Source organism: Podospora anserina, chromosome 4 (genome assembly GCF_000226545.1).
Source record: "Podospora anserina S mat+ genomic DNA chromosome 4, supercontig 4".
NCBI classification, from domain to species: domain Eukaryota; kingdom Fungi; phylum Ascomycota; class Sordariomycetes; order Sordariales; family Podosporaceae; genus Podospora; species Podospora anserina.
Genome location: NW_001914850.1, coordinates 2,014,135 through 2,028,322, shown reverse-complemented (window position 1 = coordinate 2,028,322; position 14,188 = coordinate 2,014,135). Strand labels below are relative to the sequence as shown.

Below are 14,188 nucleotides of genomic sequence, written 5' to 3'. Positions count from 1 at the left end.
ATCGAGAAGGTTGCTGGCGTGACAGGCGAACTAATTATCTCGGGCCGCATGGCGTTTTGACGTATGCGTATGCTTTGGAGACAGATGTCCCTGCTAATCCCCGGGGCAATCTATATGCAGCTGCGCCAAAGTCATGTGCGACGGACTAAAACGAGACTGAGAGGCTTCCATTCCCCACCACTCAAATCCACTGCACCACTGCCGAAATGCTTATTTTTCCAAGTGCCGTTAAGAAGTGGAGAATGGTGGGGGTATGATCGACGCAACTGCCGCGGGGTGGTCCACTGCACAGCCAAACTGCTGCTCGCCTGCTGTCAGAGAATGACAGAGACATTCTAAACCAGAGTCGGCCACTCGGCCCACGGAAACATTCCACGAGGAGGCTCACGCGATGGCTGTTCGGAGGACACCCGGCGGGGGGCATGTGACGCTCCTCTCTCAGACGCAACGTTGGATACCTTTGTGTAGAGTGACAAGCTGGGATGGATGGATGGAGATATCTCCGGCCTTAAAGGGTATGAACCATCAATGGGCGGGCAGTTCGCCTGGCTCTCCCTGAAACGGGGCGGGCGTCCGATCCGGAGATTGGGCAGCTTCCCGGAGCAGCTGCAGGTGCCTGACTCCCAGTCAGCACAAAAGGTTCCACGGCAGGGACCCGGCTTCCATGTCTCCACCATCAATGGATGTTTGCCGGAAGAAAAAAGATGATTGATCTCCTGGTCAATGATGAACGAAAACAAGAACACACACGAATCACGCTGATAAGGGGGCCTGACACTGCTTGGAGGTGGCCCAAGACACCCGGACCTAAGAATGCCGGCTAGGGAGACCGTTCAGATATGTCTCTGACATCACCGCCCTGCCCGCCCTGCCATCTTTGACAAGCGATGAGCGGAACGCGTCCCAACCTCGTATCTCAACCTGTTCCCAAGCCGCTCTTCAGATGCCACACAGTAGAGACACAGACTGAACCCCGGTAGGGATCCAGTGGCGGGAACATGACGGCCATCCATGTGCGCTGCAGATTGTGTGTATGCGGGTACCAGAAGGACCCGCATCGCAGCTTTGATCCCAGGGCAACACAGAGCTCTGGTAATGTACCTCACCTGAGGCCCCCCGGGAGGTACGGTACGTACGGGGGTGTACGGAGGGGTGTACGGGGGCATGGGATGACGCCGAGCATACCTAGCACAATATATCGAGAGGTCCATTCCACTTGGGAGGTATTTCTTTCTGGGTTCCGCCTCTCCCTCGATCCCACAAACTTTTTCCCCTCCCTCACACACACCCAAACCGCCAACCTTCGTTTCCACCACCACCACCACCGCAAGGGCCGAGTGTCAAACCACCACTTCAAAATTCAGGAAATCTCTACAACGAGGCGACGCATCTTTCTGATCATTCTATTCGCCTGGTCCCAACTCGAATCATCGCAAGGATGAAGTTCCACGTGATCACCCTGCTCGCAGCCATCTTGGGTCCGGCCGTGGTGGCGGCCCAAGGCGTTACCGAGAAGATTGCGCCGACCGCCACTGGTGCCGCTGGCTGTGAGCCCACCATCGATGGTAAATTCGAGATCGCCGTCGTGGATGCGGGTAGTGTCCAGAAGCGCGACTTTATCGAGCACAAGGTTAGTTGTCGGGTCGGCATATGAATGGGTGACAGAACTAACCTACTTGTTGCGTTGTAATAGAAGCGCACCGCTTGCACTGGCAACGGTGTCCTGCTTGCCGAACTCAACGATGGAGTCATTACCGATTCCGCCGGTCGCACTGGCTACATCGCCAGCAACTATCAGTTTCAGTTTGACGACCCCCCCCAGGCAGGTGCCATCTACACGGCTGGTTTCTCCCACTGTCCCAACGGCTCCTTGGCTTTGGGTGACTCCGCTGTTTGGTACCAGTGCCGCTCTGGCAACTTTTACAACCTGTACGATCGTTACTGGGCCGAGCAATGCTCTCCAGTTGAGATTCTGGTTTTGCCCTGCGGTGGTGCCGGCGCTGTCGACAATGGCCAGCGCACAGTCGGCACCGAGATGGCCACCACCACCGTGGTGATCCCCTTGGCGGATGGGCAGCCTCAGGTTGTCACGACCACTGTGCCAATCCCGATTTGCCAAATCGGCGATGGTAAGTTGCTCCGCCACTCTTTGCTCTGTTGACAAACACTAATCCCATCAAACAGGCCAGATTCAGGGCCATACCACGCCCTGCGCGGCACTGACGGTTCCTCCCTCTTCGGCCGCATCTGTCAACATCCCACCTGTCTCTCAGTTCTCGGATGGACAGATCCAAGTTACGCAGAAGCCCGCTCCCACGCCTTCTGCGGCTGGTGGCCCTCTCCCGCCAACGAGCAACGATACCCTCCAAACCCCCGGCGTTGTTCCCACAGAGCCAGCCGTCGTCCCCACTAGAGCTCCGGGCGTCAACTCTGCCGGCAGATTGCAAGTGGCCTCCGCCCTTTTGGTCGGAGTCGTCGGCATCTTCTGCCTTCTCTAACCGCCTTCCACCGCCAGCCTAACCGGCAACTCATCTCTACCAGACCATCTTTTTCACGAACCCTGACCGCCTTTACATTGTTAATTCTTTTTCTTTTCTTCGGGCAAGGCGCGTTGTTTTCTCGCCTTTTAATGGGTCATCAAAAAGCGGGGGGATCTGGGGGAAAGGGGAATCATGGGCACGATAATGATGAAAGCTAGGGGAGGCAAGCTAACACGAAGATTTCACTTGTGTTTACTTTTGAGGTGGGTGGCAATTTGAGGTCGTTTTCTTCTTTCCAGCTTTGTTCTCGGGATTTCTTTTGCAGTTCATGATGACATGGGGGGACAAGATACATGGGACGTAATCAGGGGGAGGTGATAATTACATAACTCTCTATTACTGCGGCGATCTTCTTTTTCGACGCTTCGTCTTTTTTGTAAGTAGATGGGCTCTCGAGAGAGGAGGGCAAGCTTTATACAATGGGAGAAAGATATCTCGATAACTCTGGGCGCACTGTCGTGTGGTAGGGCATGACATGATCTCACCCCACCACTCCGAGGACATCACCATCGGCGGTCTGAGTGATGAGTCAAACATGAAACCGATGAGAGCTGAGGTGTGGAATGAAGTCGACGCGGACATGTCGCGATGATGATGGCGTCTGTCGTGTTGGGTAATCATACGGGATCCTGCAGTGGTGTGGTGGGGCTGCCATATGGTTCGTGCACTGTTTGCTCGCTGCCAAGACTCCCATACTCCGGGACTTTTCCGGCCTGCCGCATCCATTATCCATTTGCTTGGCTGTCAGCCATCATCAAACATTCTGCGACGACCATCCTCATCAACACATCTGACGCCTACACACCGCCCACAATGTCGGAATACTGGAAATCAACCCCCAAGTACTGGTGCAAACACTGCTCCGTCTACGTCCGCGACACCAAGCTCGAGCGCGCCAACCACGAGTCTACGGGCAAACATCAGGGCGCCATCAAGCGCTCCCTTCGCGACCTCCACAGATCCGCCGAGCAAGAACAACGAGAGAAGGACAGGGCCAAGAGGGAGGTGGAAAGGCTGAATGGAGTTGTTTCCGCGTCAGGGAGTGGGAGTGGAGGCGCCGGGGCGAAGAAACATGGCAGCAGCACTAGCAGCGCGCCACCACCAGCAGCGCCAACAGGGCAGCTATCACAGGCTGAACGACAGAGACAACTGGAGCAGCTGGCCGAGTTGGGGGTGAATATCCCGACCGAACTGAGGAAGGATATGGCTATGGTGGGGGAGTGGAGCGTCACTTCTACGAGGGTCGTTGACGATGGAGATTCTGGCAATAAGACTGCTGATGATACCAAAGATGAGGGCAGAGCGGTGGGAGTCAAGAGGGAAAGAGAAAGGACAGAAGAAGAAAAGGAACAAGAGGAGGCTCTGAATGGGCTGTTCAAGAAACGGAAGAGGTGGGGGGTTGGATCGAAAAGCATGCCAGAAGAAGAGGATAAAGAGTTGGAGGAGCTGCTGAGTGGGACGATTGTCAAGACCAAGAAAGAGAAGGACACCGAGGTTAAGGGCGAAGTCAAGGGGGAGGAGGGTGTGCCCGAGGCTCCAGTCGTTAAGAAGGAGGAAAGCCAGGACGGGCCTGCTCTGGAAGCCATCCAAGCTGTCCAAGATGAGGCGCCTCCAGCCATGGTCAAACAGGAGCTCGGCAACGAAGAGCCGGCTGTTGCAGCGGTTGTTTTCAAAAAGCGCAAGCCTAAAAACATACGGCAAAAGTAAGGCCATGGGTACGTAGAATGTCTAAGAATCAATGATACCCACCCAATGGTCCCGCTGTGAGGACGCCCATCCGTCCTCATTCTTGGCGATCCTCTGTCTTGGCGACTTGGTTGCACAGCGTGACAGCTTCGGTTCAAAAGGCAACGGCCCCTCTACAGGTACACAACCTCAGACCTGGCACCTTCTCCTCCTTTTCCGAGACTGCGACCATGAGAGTCTTCCGCGAGGGCCGTCCCAACCCGATGCTTGCCGAGTATCTCGAGCTTAGAAAGCAGGAATACACAACATTGTACGATCGATGGTGCAACGGTGCCCAACCTTACGACTTGCCTCCCCCGCATTGGCCTCCGGCAAAGTCCATGCTCAACCGCCTCCCCCACGAACTGCACCTCCTCATATTCTGCTATCTGTACCAGGCCGACCTCTTCCACCTCGCCCTCACTTGCCGCTACTTGGCCGACCTTGCCATTCCCGCCTTGTACTCCCGCGACGTTGCCGAGTTCGACTGCCTCTCCCTCCGATGGGCCTGCACCTTCAGCTTCCTAGAAACGCTCGACCGGGCCCTTTCCCATGGCGCGTCGGTCAACCACCGATTCGACCACGGCACCGCGGTAGACTGTACCTGGGTCATCCGCGATCCCGATTTTCACGAGTGCATGTTCAACACCCCACTAAAGCTCGCCATCTGCATAGACGACGCCTTACTGGTGCGATCACTTTGCCAGAGAGGCGCCGACGTCAACTCTCCTGACAGCTATTCGGTCAACTGCTACGCCTACCGACTGAAAGCTTCATACCCTCTCCACCGCACCATGGATGACACACCCAGCCTTCAGCGCGGAAACCCCCGTATTGTTCAGGCCCTTTTGGAGGCCGGCGCCGACCCCAATCTGTACACTGGCTGGTCCTGGCGCTTTTATGGCCGGTACCCGTACAACGCACGGCACGAGCTCCCTTTGGGACTTGCAATGCAGTCGTCCGTACCGGCAGAAACAGTCCAACTCCTCCTGCAACACGGGGCTGATCCGCTACTCAAAGGACAGTACGGTACGTGCCAGAGGATTTTCCACTTGAACTCGCGCCCTGATGTATCCGCCCCGGTGATCACGACCGGCATAACAAGGGATGCATATCCGAGCGGGCTGCATGGTGAACTTACTCCCCTGATGGCATATCTAGCGTCCAGTGGCGGGGACACTTGGTCTTTTGACGAAGAAAAGGTGCGGTTGCTGTTGCAGTATGGGGCTGGTCGTGATGCTCAACGTATAGTTGCTATGCTCGCGAGCGATCAGGAGTGCCCATGGTATAACATGAATAGAACCCCCGAGGTCTTCCGGATATTCGCCCTAAGCTTGTCCCAGCCGCATGGCTTAGATATGGTGAGTTTCGCCCAACGCGAGATTTCTCCTTTTCTGGCTGTTACTCAGTTGACCGACCGCTGGATAACACACTGCTCCACTGTCTACGGGCTTGGTCACACGGCTACAGACTTCCTTCAAATCACCTCTGGCCTGCTAAGACGCATGGGCGAAGCATGCGAGACGGACGGCGAGACTCTGTTCGGCAGATCCTCCGCCGCCGTTGACACCCGAGACTTATCCAACAACTACAATTCGACCTGGTGGACCAGTGATTTGACCGCGCTCCGCTGGGTCTGTCTGCCGTTTGGCTTCCTTGGTTCTTCCACCCTCGTCACTTCTCTGCTTGCAATGGGAGCAGACATGGACAGAAGAGACTCGGAAGGCATGACACCACTTCACTTCGCGTCCATGTTTGCCTCGGGGGACAGGGTCCGTCCTTTGGTGGAGTTTCTCGGCGGTCCAGAGATTTCTGGCCTGGCAATCGACGCCCGTGACGTGGTAGGTTGGACCCCGCTTCACTTTGCCTGTTTCTTTGGTCTGTCCACCCAGCTCGACGAGCAAGTCAGGGCAGCACGCCTTCTTCTCGACAACGGTGCGGATATCCACGCCCAGACCATCGGTGGCTGGGCACCTATTGCACTAGCTGTCAAGAATGCAAATATCGGGCTGGTAAGGCTTCTGCTAGAACGAGGCGCTCGCCGGAGGGACATGTTTGGGCCTCCTGGATACGAATCTCTACGGGCCAAGATGTTCTTTTGCAGATGTCTCGGGCTTTCTTCGTCCGGCAGTGGACATTGGCGCGCTTCCCGCCAGAATCCGCGACGGGGTAGCAGCCTGACGAGACGAGTCAACGAGTTGAGGCGCTTTGCTGCTGCGGCCGATGGTGGTGATGAAGAGTATTGTACGCCCCAGGTTCCACTGCTTTTGACCCTGCCACGACATGCACCATCGAACAGCGCGTACATTGCCAACCTTAGGGCTGCCAATATATTCTATGAACATGAGACGCTCTCGTTGCTCAACCCCTTTAGTAGGAACTCGCCAGATTTGAATGGTTGGGCGGAGCTCATCAGGACCAACGTCGATGAATATGCGGATCAGGTGCTGCGCAACCTTGCACGCAACAACATGACGAGTGCGATAAGGGCGCAGCTTTTCTCCAGGGACGGCATGTACTATGATCGAGCACCGAAGCTGGCTGTCCAGTGTGTAGGTAGGTGCTACATTCGGGATGGTGATGACGATGAGGATTGAGGTAGGTGGTTTGCGTCTGAGGGCTAAAATGCGTAGGGTTGGTGTTTGGTTTGTTTCTTTTGTTTTAGGTTTGGCTAGGCAAGGTAGGTTTCGGTCAGTGTCAGGTTTGTGTGTAGAATCCAGTCAATGTTGCTCAGGATGTGGTTTGTCTGAGGCGAGCTTTGTACAAGGCACAGTTACTGCAAGCTTCACCTGTTCTCTTTATTTTGCCCGAGTCACCGGTCGAAGGAGAATAATGTTTGGTCCGCTATCTGCCTGTTCCAGTGCTTGCCTTGCGACGTCCAACCCACCAATTCACTGGGCTCATTGCCACTTCTCCACGCGAAAGACATGTTGTGACCATCTAACACACACTTGACCTGCCCCTGACCTCATCGAGCCAAACCTTCATCCCCCGTCATGATCTTCTTCTGAAGGGTTCTGGGAGGGGGTGGCGGCTGGGTTGAGGGGGCAGTTCACCAGGGCGGGGTTGAGCGGGGAGGATCTGGGTGGTGTTTTGACGTTGAGACGACTGAGAACTGCAGAGGAGAAGGTTGTGGAGATTCAGCCGGTGTTGTTCTTTCCGCGGGATAATTATGGGAGGTATTTACATCCTTCCTGGAGGCAGCATGGAATTGCCATCCAGGAGTGGAGGGAGAAGATTATTTTCAAGGTGGAACAATGGGCGGTTGCGTCGTCGAGGGAGGACAGAACGGTCGTGTTGAAGAACGGGTTCGCGGGTGGAAGTTGGGACTATCGTGCCTACCGAGGCGGCACATTTGTCAACGTCTACAACGAACTCGAGCACGCCAGGTGGGAACACGATTGGGAGTATTCTCTTTGTGACGGAAATTGGCATAGTCATTTTGATGACGATGGGAATGTTGTCGTCGGGGGTGGCTGGTTTGGGCCAGACTCGGTGTCAATGTGCGCGAGTTGGATGCACGCACTTTCTTACCACCAACCCACCAGGGATCACAGCTAAAAAGCAGAGTTGGTCCGATTATGATCTACTGGGCGCCTTTCTGCTACCTTTTGTTGGTCCAGTGAAGAAGATCAAGGAATGGATGGAGGACAAGGGTTATCAGGGGGCGGTGGAACGGGGTTACCAACCTGATGAGTTGTGCGAGTTCGAAGAAAAGGAGGATCAAGAACTTGGGCAGCAACAGGAGGAAGTGGCCACATCAGACTTACCAAAGAAATATACAGGTGGCCCAGATGATCGATCAGTGGTCATTTGATGATAATTACACCACGCGCAATGAATTCCCCGTCAACCGTCGCAGAGATTCCGCGGCCATTTGCAGAGATGGCCACCGGCTACCCCACCATCGACTTGAGGCTATTTTACACGACTCACCAAGAAGTGAGATCCTCGACTGGGAGCACATCATGAATGATTGGTTCTTTGACTACAATAACCCCGAGAAGCTGTCAGAGAGCATGGATGAATTGTGGGAGCTGGATGGCGACTAGATAGATGGCTATTCTAGATTGGAGTCGGGATGCTTGCTAGTAGTGGCTCTCCCCTGTCATGCCCTTGCCCTTCTTCTTCTCAAGCATCGCCCGCTCTTCTTCCTCAATCTCCTTGTCAATTATCGCACCTTTCGAAGGCTTGTTGTTGTTGAGGGTCGCCTGGCAACTGTTGTCAGTCCAATCCGCGTCGAGTGATAAGGGGCAAGTCAAGGTACCGCTAAGGTTGGGTCATTCTTTAGGGCGTCGGCCCTCTCTCTCTTGAACTGTGGAGCAGACCTTGTCAGTATAACTCTGGCTGGGCAACAATGGATCGTGTCATACCTTCTCCTCGTACAATCTGTTCACCTCGCCAGGTTGATCCTCTGGAGCATATATGTCAGTGTGCATGGCGGAGAAGACGGAAATGTTGGGAATACTTGGCATGAAACCCTTGACATTCTCCCCCGAGTGCCTCGTCATCTCGTCAATCTCGGATTTCTTGATGTTCTTCTGGTTGGAGTCCTCATAGATGTTAGGGAACCCAACCTTGGAGTTTCCGGCGTAGGACATGTTTACTTTGTCGCCGATTTGCTTGGCTGATGCTGTATAGGACATGGGAAAGTTGTCAAAAACCAAAAGTGTAAGGTAAGGTTGCAAGGAAATGAGAGGTTGAGAGCGGAAGAGCGGAAAGGGCAGTGGTTTTGTTTGCAGAGGCCGGTATGTCATCATGATCCGGGGATGGGTGGGCGCACAGATGTGTCCGTGTTGGACAAAACACACAGAGAAGGGTCACAAGCCACAGAATCAACGTCATGGGTGTTGGTGTGCACTGGCTATTGACGGCGGGAGGGTCCGAGGGTGGTGTTCGTCATTAATACGAGAGGTTCATGCCCCTGAACCTGCCAGGCCCTCCAATAGTTTCGGGTGTGAATGTTTCTCCGGTGTTGTTGCAGCAGTGATTGTCAGTTTCAACTGCCCTCATGAAGGCCGATGAGCCAAAATGCCATTGAAAAGCATGGACGATAATAGGTATTTGAGATGAATTATGTCGTGCCCAGTTTGTTTGCATAGTGGATGGCAGGTGGCACTCTACCAAATCTACGGTGGGGTCTGTTGCGTCCTTGAGAGAAACCCGGGTTCAAATGAAACACCATTGGGCGTATTAAAGGGTATCTCTACATTATGTGGTGTTTAAATAAAATACTCGCATGTTTCACATGGGCTCGTGATCTACCTTGAATCAGAGGAAGGTACGGCTTATCTGGCGGCTTGCGAATCGGAGCAGGAACTTTATGATTTCCGGTTTCCACTGACCGAGTCCCCGGAGAGGTCATCATTCGTTCCTTCCTCTTGCACAGGGGGAAGGCAGAGGGTCAAGCTGTCTGTTTGCAGACCCCATCAGTTTCTTGCCCACCTGACCCAAATACAACCCACCACCCAACCAAATCCCCGACGGCTTTGACGACGGCATCACGGTATCGTCCTTCAATTTCCTTTTGCGCGCTTTTCTTGGCACTAGTTATCGTTATTCAATTTACCAAAAGTGTCACGAAATCAAACTCCACGTAAAACGGACAAACGAGGACATTGCACGACGATCTCGTGCAGCCCTGTCTTGCTCCCTTCTGGTCACCAGCATCTGGATTCGAGTTCTTGGAAAATAACTCGCTCAACCGGTGACCAGAACGTCATGTAGCCCGCCTCTTCTCTTTTCCTATATAAAAGACCGTCTTTGACCTATTTCAGCATTGGATATCAACTCTTCTCTCGATCGACAACCCTGTCTTCGACCTCATCGCTTTGCGGCAGTTTCGTCTTATACCTTCTATACCACGCATTCTCAACGACACCCATCAGCCCAGATGCATTATCCTCAGCTTCAACTTGAAGGATATACCCCCGGGGGCGGTCCGAGAATGCGCTTGCTGCTTGTCCAGACGGCTCATGGCCTGACTCCTTCTTCGGGCGGCTACAAGGCGAATGTCTGTCTCCTACGCAACCTGAGCAGGCTGGGCCATGCCACTGCCCAGGTCTGCTATGCCTTCCCCGAGGAGCTCGATAAATATGCTAGGAGAGCCAAGGCCAAGGGAGTCTATCCTGGCGTGATAGGCTTGGAACCTGTCATTGTCACCGATGGCAAGAACCAGGAGCACAAGCTCCATATCAACGAGTTTACCGACGAGTGGGGGATACTCAACACCACCATTGCGCGTCATGAGTTCAAAGCTGCCTATCCAGCCGGCGAGTTCTAGGTGGAATCGCGGGCGTATTTGGAAGTAGGGCTCCTCTCACTGTCTCTTGTTGCTACCCTGAAGCTAACTGCCCTTTGTGCTCAACTGTAGAACGATGATCTCAGCAGCCGCATCAAGGGCCTTACTGGAGTATACTCCAGAGCTATAACCGACTTCAGACCTACCCACGTTCTTTTCAACGATTCCCTCACCATGAAGCTCACAGCTGGTCATGCTCTTCGGGAGACGTTCAAACGGGTGTGTATTGTGCACTCGGCGGAACAAGTTCCTTTTGGTCCCTACTGTGCAGGTGTAGAGGGCCACTGTATCTCCGCCAAGGTGGAAAATGAAATGCTGCGCAAGTTGGACGGGGTCTGGTCCGTGTCCAAGGCCATTCAACGTTACGCATGGGAGCATGGCAGGCTTCAGACCAAGTTTCTGGCGCACACACCTTGGACTTTTCTCGATGTTGACACTGGTAGGATGCCGGCTATTCGAAACAATGTCGACAAGGAGGAGATTGGTATGGTCAACCCGGCCCCCATCAAAGGCTTGGATATTGTGCTTGGCCTAGCTGCCAAGTTCCCACACATGAAGTTTGTCACATGGACTAGCTGGGGGTCCAAACCTCGACACATTGAGAGAATAAAGGCTTATCCCAATATCCGGTGTGTTTTTTCTTTAGCTACTGTGCGGTGGAGTGCATGACACTAACCCATGGATGACAGCATCGAGGCGACTACCCCGAACACCGACGACATTTGGGACCGCATCAAGATTCTTCTCGCCCCATCTATCTGGCACGAAGCCTGGGGGCTTATTGTCACGGAGGCGCAGCTTCGTGGTATACCTGTCATTGCTTCCAATTCTGGCGGGCTCCCTGAGGCCAAGGTCAACGTCCCTCCCATCATTCCCATCAACCCTGTCACCGGTCATCAGCGAGATGAGAATGGGGACTACATCATTCCAGATCAAGATATTGGACCTTGGGAGGAGGCTTTGGAAAAGCTGATGACGGACCGCGAGGAGTACCTCACCTTGGCCGCTTTGTCTGCCGTAAAAACAGCAGGCTGGCTTAAGAGTGTTGGCCAGAGGACTCATGAGAGATGGCTACAATCCATGATGTGAAGGGAAACTGTGAAGAGGCGACGGTTACGGCGAGTTTTGCAAGGGCTCTAAAGGACATAATCAGTGACCAGGATTCTTGGTCCACGGTTGTCCTTCCTTGTTTCTCTTGAGTTTGATGAGGGGATTGCCAATTGAGGTTGCAGACGTACTGATTAGCGTAGTTGAGATATTGTTTTCCCTACAATCTAATCGATCATCCTTTTTCCACTCTCATTGTCGATGGTTGTGGAAAAGCCGCCTCTTTAGCTTGGAGTCAAAACAACAATCTGCTTGCACTGCATTATTGCACGCCACGTCTGCCTCGTTACCGCCTTGGCTTACATTAGGGCACTGGATTGCCGACCCTCATTCGCACGCTTGGTACCTTACACCAAGGCAGAACCAACAAACTCATCGCATGTTGGTCAGCAAATTTGACAGAGCTGTCCAGCAGGTGTGGTAGCTCACTCTACTTTATGGTTACACGACAGGTGCCCGAGAAAAGTAAGATGGCCCTTGCATTGGAGAGTTACGTGGTCGGGTGGTGGGATTCTCCCGCTGCGGGGAGTCCCATGTTTCTGCAGGATAAATAGGTACTTGATGAATCTCCGACTGGGACTGGGACTTTTTATTGTTTCCTGTCATCTCGTCGTCAAAATGCGGAGCACGGTTCTTGCTACTGTGGCCTTGAGTGGTTTCGTGCTCACTTTGGCCGATGGGAAAGGCAAAGGCAAGGGCAAGGGCAATGATCGTATCCGGACCATCTACAAAGATGTTGCTATCATCGGGGGTGGTGCTTCAGGCTCTTACTCAGCTGTTAGGCTGAGGGAAGATTACAACGTCAGTGTGGTTGTTATTGAGAAGAACTCCAATCTTGTAAGTTTCATCGTCCTCGACTCACTGACGGCGCTGACGAGAAGTTTACCATACCTTAGGGAGGACATGTCAACACATTCATTGATCCTGTAACAGGGCGTGGCTTTGATTGCGGAGTCCAAAACTGGATCGAGATTGGTGGAGCACGAGCTTTCTTTGAAAGATTCGGAGTCGAAATGCAGCCCAATGTTCGATCGACAGCCGAGACAGTGTCTATCGACTTCACCAACGGCGAGAAGTTGACCAATTACAGCCCGCCGTCTGCAGCTGATAGAACCGCTGCGCTGCAGAGGTATCTCGAAGTCGCCGAGTCCTTCCTCCCAGTATTGGAGCCTGGATGGTGGACATTCCCCCTGCCACAAGACATCCCAGCCGATCTGCTGCTGCCATTCCGCGACTTTGTTGCCAAATACAACCTGACGGCTGCTGTACCCATGTTCCACGCCACGACCGGCTTTGGTATCCATGACATGATGGGTCACTTGACGGTCTGGTTCATGCGCTCCTTCAACGTCAACCTCGTCCGGGTCCTGTTGGGCATCGAAACCAGCATCGTACCCGTCTCCCGCAAGAACCAAGACCTCTACGACCGTATCCTCACCTCCCTCGGCGCTGACGCCTTGACATCCACCACGGTGATATCCACCGAGGAGCGCTCCTCCCGCAAGGGCGTGACTTTGATCGTGAGAAACTCTGCCACTGGTGTCAAGACGAGGATCGTCGCCAAAAGACTGCTCTACACAGCCATCCCCAGCGAGGCAAACACCTCGCCTCTTGACCTCGACCGTGAGGAAAGGTCCACGCTCGGCGAGTTTAACTACAGCGCCAGCTACGTCGGAGTTGTCTCTCACCCTTCTTTACCCCTCAACAAATCCCTCGTCAATATTCCCGCCTCGGCCCAGCCAGCCAACTGGCCCGAGGCGATTCCCGATTACCCCTACAACACCCGCTTCGAGAACTACGCCGACTCGTCCTACTTCCGGCTCATTGCTGTGGGCGACCAGACGTTCACTGCTGCCCAGGCCAAGAAGGTGATTGAGGACTCGTTTGACAAGCTGGTGGAGGGCGGGGTGGTGAACCAGACGAGTCCTGCGCAGAGGTTGACGTTCCACATGTTTGAGCCGCATGGGTTGGTGAGTGCGTATGTCACGAAGGAGAAGCTGGAGGGCGGGTTCATCCAACGGTTGAATGGGCTGCAGGGGAGGAGGGGGACGTGGTATACGGGGGCGAGTTTGGGGGTGCATTTGAGTACGAGTTTGTGGATTTTTACTGATACGGTGCTGGAGAGGTTGGTGGGGGATTTGAGGGGGTGAGACGGGGGGATTATCTACCTAGTCGTGCCGATGGTAGATAAAAAATGGAGGAAGTGAATCGTTTAGGGATTCGTTCAGGGGCTTTTGGCGTGCGCTGCCAGCCGCGGATAGCCGCTCGCAGCTGGCGGTGGTGGGGCGCTATCATCTGTCATCTGACTAGCGATAAGTTCAAGACATTCATTCCATCAAACAACGCGAATTTGTCGTTTCAACAACTAACTCTGTGTTGGAAGGAGTAAAGCTGTGATTTCACTTCGCTTACGAGATGATACTTGTTCAGTGAGTATCTCTTATTGTTTTGGATTGCCGAATATGTCATCATCAGCCGCGCGCTATCGCGCCTTATCAGCTCGCGATGCGCCACA

General features: G+C 53.8%; 6 protein-coding genes across 6 annotated transcripts; 5 read left to right on the top strand and 1 right to left on the bottom strand.

The window, feature by feature from the left end:
- Nucleotides 1–1,438: 1,438 nt before the first annotated feature.
- Nucleotides 1,439–2,161, top strand: PODANS_4_5360 (uncharacterized protein; the record flags this gene model as incomplete). Its single annotated transcript, XM_001906284.1, has 2 exons — nucleotides 1,439–1,630; nucleotides 1,694–2,161. 2 exons carry the CDS (start codon nucleotides 1,439–1,441, stop codon nucleotides 2,159–2,161), a joined length of 660 nt encoding a protein of 219 aa, XP_001906319.1.
- Nucleotides 2,162–3,131: 970 nt separating this feature from the next.
- PODANS_4_5370 (uncharacterized protein) lies at nucleotides 3,132–4,247 on the top strand (the record flags this gene model as incomplete). The annotated part of the gene is made up of 1 exon (XM_001906283.1): nucleotides 3,132–4,247. The coding sequence occupies one exon, from the start codon at nucleotides 3,132–3,134 to the stop codon at nucleotides 4,245–4,247; it is 1,116 nt and encodes a 371-aa protein (XP_001906318.1).
- Nucleotides 4,248–4,456: 209 nt separating this feature from the next.
- On the top strand, nucleotides 4,457–6,862 carry PODANS_4_5380 (uncharacterized protein; the record flags this gene model as incomplete). Its single annotated transcript, XM_001906282.1, has 1 exon — nucleotides 4,457–6,862. One exon carries the CDS (start codon nucleotides 4,457–4,459, stop codon nucleotides 6,860–6,862), a length of 2,406 nt encoding a protein of 801 aa, XP_001906317.1.
- A 1,491-nt stretch (nucleotides 6,863–8,353) lies between these two features.
- PODANS_4_5390 (uncharacterized protein) lies at nucleotides 8,354–9,025 on the bottom strand (the record flags this gene model as incomplete). The annotated part of the gene is made up of 4 exons (XM_001906281.1): nucleotides 8,354–8,476; nucleotides 8,533–8,580; nucleotides 8,639–8,679; nucleotides 8,734–9,025. 4 exons carry the CDS (start codon nucleotides 9,023–9,025, stop codon nucleotides 8,354–8,356), a joined length of 504 nt encoding a protein of 167 aa, XP_001906316.1.
- A 1,007-nt stretch (nucleotides 9,026–10,032) lies between these two features.
- Nucleotides 10,033–11,655, top strand: PODANS_4_5400 (uncharacterized protein; the record flags this gene model as incomplete). Its single annotated transcript, XM_001906280.1, has 3 exons — nucleotides 10,033–10,514; nucleotides 10,653–11,195; nucleotides 11,256–11,655. Coding segments are annotated over 3 exons (1,425 nt in total), but the record flags the coding sequence as incomplete, so codon positions are not given.
- A 636-nt stretch (nucleotides 11,656–12,291) lies between these two features.
- PODANS_4_5410 (uncharacterized protein) lies at nucleotides 12,292–13,823 on the top strand (the record flags this gene model as incomplete). Its single annotated transcript, XM_001906279.1, has 2 exons — nucleotides 12,292–12,510; nucleotides 12,570–13,823. 2 exons carry the CDS (start codon nucleotides 12,292–12,294, stop codon nucleotides 13,821–13,823), a joined length of 1,473 nt encoding a protein of 490 aa, XP_001906314.1.
- Nucleotides 13,824–14,188: the final 365 nt, after the last annotated feature.